At 44.7% G+C, this 4,918-nt stretch overlaps 1 protein-coding gene across 1 annotated transcript; it reads left to right on the forward strand.

Annotated features, from left to right (window-relative positions):
- Positions 1–892: 892 nt before the first annotated feature.
- LOC127312457 (probable protein phosphatase 2C 59) lies at positions 893–2,867 on the forward strand. The gene is made up of 7 exons (XM_051342977.2): positions 893–1,047; positions 1,290–1,417; positions 1,602–1,700; positions 1,809–1,967; positions 2,058–2,236; positions 2,375–2,449; positions 2,525–2,867. The coding sequence occupies exons 1-7, from the start codon at positions 1,001–1,003 to the stop codon at positions 2,696–2,698; spliced, it is 861 nt and encodes a 286-aa protein (XP_051198937.1). The 5' UTR covers positions 893–1,000; the 3' UTR covers positions 2,699–2,867.
- Positions 2,868–4,918: the final 2,051 nt, after the last annotated feature.

A 4,918-nucleotide genomic window follows, 5' to 3' on the forward strand; every position in this document is an offset into this window, starting at 1 on the left:
GACTCGTATCTGAAAATTGTAAATCATAGTTACCACTACGAGTAATAGACTCGACTTCAATGACTTTTCTCTCTTAAAAAGGTATCGCATGACTTTTCATTGGTCTTACCTTAACTAAATAGAATGTAGAATATTTTTAATAGGAGCAAATATTTTCGTCGATAGCGAGACATGCGTGTAACAATTTCATTAAACTGAAGATTCGTTATACCAGTATTTTACTGAGTCTTTCGAAGGTGTTCCTAAAACATGGCGTGCATATATGCATTCCTGTAGTGGAGCTTTGTTTTGAAAGAAAAACCAACACGAACTAAACACTGACACATAGACAAACCGGTCAGGCCAGGACTACTATTATTGGGCGATGTAACGTGTACTGCACCGGGAGCGCCAGGCCGGTGCACACGCGCCGCTCCCCCATACGAGCCCGTGCCACGCGCCGTATCCGCGAACTGATCCACGTAGCGCCGCCACCAATGTCGATTCGATTCGTTTCAGCGACGCATGCCGATCGCTGACGAAGCCAAAACCAACACGAGGAGGCGGAGACGATGATGAGGATGCGAGAGATCCAAGAAAAGCCGTCGCCTCTACGGGGCCATCTCGGCGCGTCGACCTCGCCTCCTCTGCCGTGCCGCCACGTACCCCGCACGCCACCGCCCATCGTGGCCCGCGAATTCCTCTCCCCGCCACCGCATCGCTCCCGCCACGCCTCCATTTTTAGACCCACGAGCTCCGCGTTTCTTCCTCATCTGTCCAGCTTCCGTCGTCCTCCTTATTTACACGAGCGCGCGAAAGAGGCTCGGCACCGACCATCCGTACCGCGCACGAGCTCATCGTTTCTGCCTCCATCCTGTCTAAATCCTTATTTAGATCACAGAAAGGCTCCCAGGGCGATTGGTTCTTCTTTTGCCCTCGTCGCTAGCTGCCATTACCGGCTTCTCTGTTGGTGGCGGGACGTACGGTGAAGAGGAATCCATCCGGCCGCTGTCTTCGACCGATGGCGCCCTCCGGCGACGGCAGGCCCGTCAGTGGCGGCGGGTTCAGGTACCATGTGTCCACCTCACAATTCCGCCTTGCTTTCGTGCGTTCGCTTTGATGATTATGCTTGTTGCACCGATCATCGCCTTCGCTGCCTCCGGCGTGCCGCGTGCCATGTTTACTTTCCAGGCATCATCATCTTGCTAGGCAAGGCAGTCCTTGCATGCTTGTCTTCAATGATGTCTCCACGGCGGAGTTCCTGGCAAATGTTACTCAGACATGTATGTATATGTTGTTTATCATGGCAGTGAAAATGGCAAATTCAGCTACGGGTATGCTAGCTGTCTCGGGAAGAGATCGTCCATGGAGGACTTCCATGAGACCAGAATTGATGGTGTCGATGGTGAGACCGTTGGATTGTTCGGTGTCTTCGATGGTAAGTTAGTTTCTAGACTCGAACAAACTAGTCACCGTACAGTAACAATTGTTGTAGATTCAGACTTCAGACAGACAGAGATCAAGTCTGCTAATTGCTAGGACTGTTCCGTTTTTTGAAGTCCGAAGTTTGCTAATGACTGCAGTAGCGTTTGCTAATTGCTAGGAGTGTTGCATCTGTGCAGGTCATGGTGGAGCTCGGGCAGCAGAGTTTGTCAAGCAAAACCTGTTCAGCAACTTAATTAAGCACCCGAAGTTCTTCACCGACACCAAGTCTGCTATTGGTATTATACATCTTCCTGAACAAAATATAACACTGAGCAAATCACATTGTACAACATAGTAGTGCTTAACTGAACATTGAGGTTTAATCGCCGAAAATTCTCTTGCAGCTGAAACTTTCACCCGCACGGATTCGGAACTCCTGAAAGCCGATACCACCCACAATCGGGACGCGGGGTCGACGGCTTCCACCGCGATCCTTGTAGGGGATCGCCTCGTGGTGGCGAATGTTGGGGATTCTAGGGCGGTCATCTGTAGAGGTGGTGATGGTAAGCTCAGAATAATCAACCTGACGCATGTCGGCTTTGGAATGGTCCAATTCAGGTAGCTAATGGCCTGCTTTCATCTGAATGATGCAGCTATAGCGGTGTCAAGGGACCATAAACCTGATCAGACAGATGAGAGGCAGAGGATAGAGGATGCTGGAGGTTTCGTCATGTGGGCAGGAACATGGCGTGTAGGCGGCGTCCTTGCCGTTTCTCGTGCATTTGGTGACAAACTCTTGAAGCAGTACGTGGTTGCCGATCCAGAGATCAAGGTCTGTAACATAGATAATTGATGTATTCTGAAAACTAGTTGCTTCAGTGGCTGCAATCTTCAACCCTACACCAAGACAGCAGCATTGTGTTACATGATATATGCGATTTGACACCGTCTGCTCTGTGCCTGCAAACAGGAGGAGGTGGTCGACAGCTCTCTGGAGTTCCTCATCCTCGCCAGCGATGGGCTGTGGGACGTCGTCACCAACGAGGTAACCACAACACTCATCCTTCACTTCTCTACTTAACTACCAAATGCGTTATTCTGAAGCTGTTCTCTGTTCCAGGAAGCTGTTGCCATGGTGAAGCCGATTGTTGACTCGCAGGAGGCTGCCAAGAAGCTCCTCGTGGAGGCTACGCAGAGGGGCAGCGCCGACAACATCACCTGCGTCGTCGTCCGTTTCCTGGACCAGCAGCCTAGCCCGACCACCACCACCGCCTCCACTGATCGACCCTCGTAAACACAATGCAGCGTCCTGCTGAACATTGGTTGTTTCGATGTTGATCGGGCAAAGGGTTTGTCGTAGTCGCAGTGTACTGATCAATGGAGTCCTTTGCATACATGTTTCATTTGACTTGTTGTGTTGTTTCCACGAGATTTTAATTCCAGTGTAAGAATGTGTTCTGAAATGTGTTCTCCTTTTTCTGTTTGCATTGTGCTACTAGGCGAGCTTCCCACTACAACGTAGCATTGTAACCATTTTCATCTTCCTCTGTCTTTCCAACACACGGGGATCTAAACCGATGATTAGTGTTCTTTACAAGGAAAAGGGGCAGAATAGTGGCAAATTATCGTGTTTATTCAGATCAGCAAAACTGAACACTCTATAAACACAGAAACACAGAAGAACAGGGAAAACGTTCATTTAATCAGATTAGCAAAACTGAGCACCCTATGAACATAGAAGGGCATGGAAAACATTCAGAATAGCAACGCTGTTAGTCAAATGAAACACTATTAGTCGGGTTTCTTCTTCGAGGTAGCAACACTGTTAGTCGACCACTCAAAAGTCTATTTGAACTTCTATGAGACACTTCAAGAGAGAGCAGCCGCATAATCCAACAAATAAGACAATGAACCAAATTGGCAAGATCTCAGACTTTACCGATTTCGAATGTAACAAGGATCAATAAATCTGCTCATAGTTATGATAGCAGATGTTATGATAATTTAAATAATAAGTCATATCATGTGGTACAATTAGTGGAGAAGCAAACAAAAGAAGACATCAAGAGGAATAGGATGCGGCTCAAAGTAACAATTGATGTATTGTGGTGGTTAACATTCCAAGCTTCCTCCTTTCATGGACATGATGAAAGTGAATCAAAAAAATCAAGGTAATTTTCTTGAAATGGTGATTGCTAGCTGCTTATGATGAGGAAATTGGTGTTGTTGTATTGGGTAATGCTCCACAAAATGCTAAGCATACCTCGCCTACAATTTACAATTTTTTTTTGCATATCATTGCTTCAAATGTGTAAAGTGAAATTCGTAAAGAAATCAGTGATTCTAAGTTTTGCTTTCTTGTTGATGAGTCAAAAAGAGGGCAAATGGTTTTGGTTATTCGCTTTGTTGATAAAAGCGGCTTCTTGATATTGTTCATGTATTGGATATATCTTCAGCTACTTTTAAATATGCACTCTCTAATGTTTTGGTTTAACATGAATTAGATATTAACAAAATTCGTGAACAAGATTATGATGGTGCTAGCAACATGTGTGGGGAGTGGAATGGACTACAAGCCAACTTTATGGAAGAGTGTCTTTATGCCTATTATGTTTATTGTTTTGCTCATCAGCTCCAGCTAGCTCTTTTTGCCGTGGCTAAAGAAGTAGTTGATGTTTACAACTTATTTGATCATCTTGTTCTAGTTGTCGCCACGGTTGTGTCTGCTAGTAATCGAAATGATGAATTGCATGCTCATCAAGTTGCTGAAATGGAGAATCTCAGTGAGCTTAGCAATATTGAAACCGGAAAGGGTGCTAATCAAGTTGGAACATTACAGCAGCCATGTGACACTAGTTGGATCTCTACTAATACCTCAGGTTGCCTTTTGAAGCTATACAAGCCTGCTTTTTTGGTACTTAAAAGCATTGCTACTTCTAAAGGTTCAGGTACTTCACCCGCAGCACGAGCAAAGGCTAACGGTGTTGTTATGCAAATGATTTCTTTTGACTTAATATTTATTCACACATCATGAAAGAACTTATGGGAATAACAGATCTTTTATGCAAAAAATTGCAACCAAAGTCTCAAGATATTGTGAATGCCATGGATGATGTGAAAACTACAAAATTGTTGATTCAAAAAGCTAAGAAATAATGGTTGGATCAAGCTTAATGATGATGTGGTTTATTTCTGTGGGAAACATGTGGTTAAAACACTAAAATTTGGTGAGTTATATGTGGATTTCATTAAGTACCGCGTAGAGGATGAGAGTATAGTTGAGCATGATTATCAGTGTGATATTTTCATTGTTGGTGTGGATCAACAAGCACAAGAGCTGAATCCCATGTTCATCAAACAAGCAAACCAAGCTTCTCCTTATGTGCACTTCTTTTGACCCAAAAACTCATTCTGTTCATTGGACATTGGTATTGTGTGTTCTCTAGCTTCAAATTTCTACCTTGCTGATTTTGAAGAACAACAAAGTGAGAATCTAGTATCCAATCACAACATT

The sequence above is a fragment of the Lolium perenne genome, chromosome 7 (assembly GCF_019359855.2).
Source record: "Lolium perenne isolate Kyuss_39 chromosome 7, Kyuss_2.0, whole genome shotgun sequence".
Lineage (NCBI taxonomy): Eukaryota > Viridiplantae > Streptophyta > Magnoliopsida > Poales > Poaceae > Lolium > Lolium perenne.

Bases quoted from the DNA above. Each gene is read 5' to 3' on its own strand.
- LOC127312457 (XM_051342977.2), top strand. From the start codon at position 1,001: ATGGCGCCCTCCGGCGACGGCAGGCCCGTCAGTGGCGGCGGGTTCAG. The intron at 1,048-1,289 runs GTACCATGTGTC...TTATCATGGCAG, and splicing joins GTCAGTGGCGGCGGGTTCAG to TGAAAATGGCAAATTCAGCT. The intron at 1,968-2,057 runs GTAAGCTCAGAA...TGAATGATGCAG, and splicing joins CATCTGTAGAGGTGGTGATG to CTATAGCGGTGTCAAGGGAC.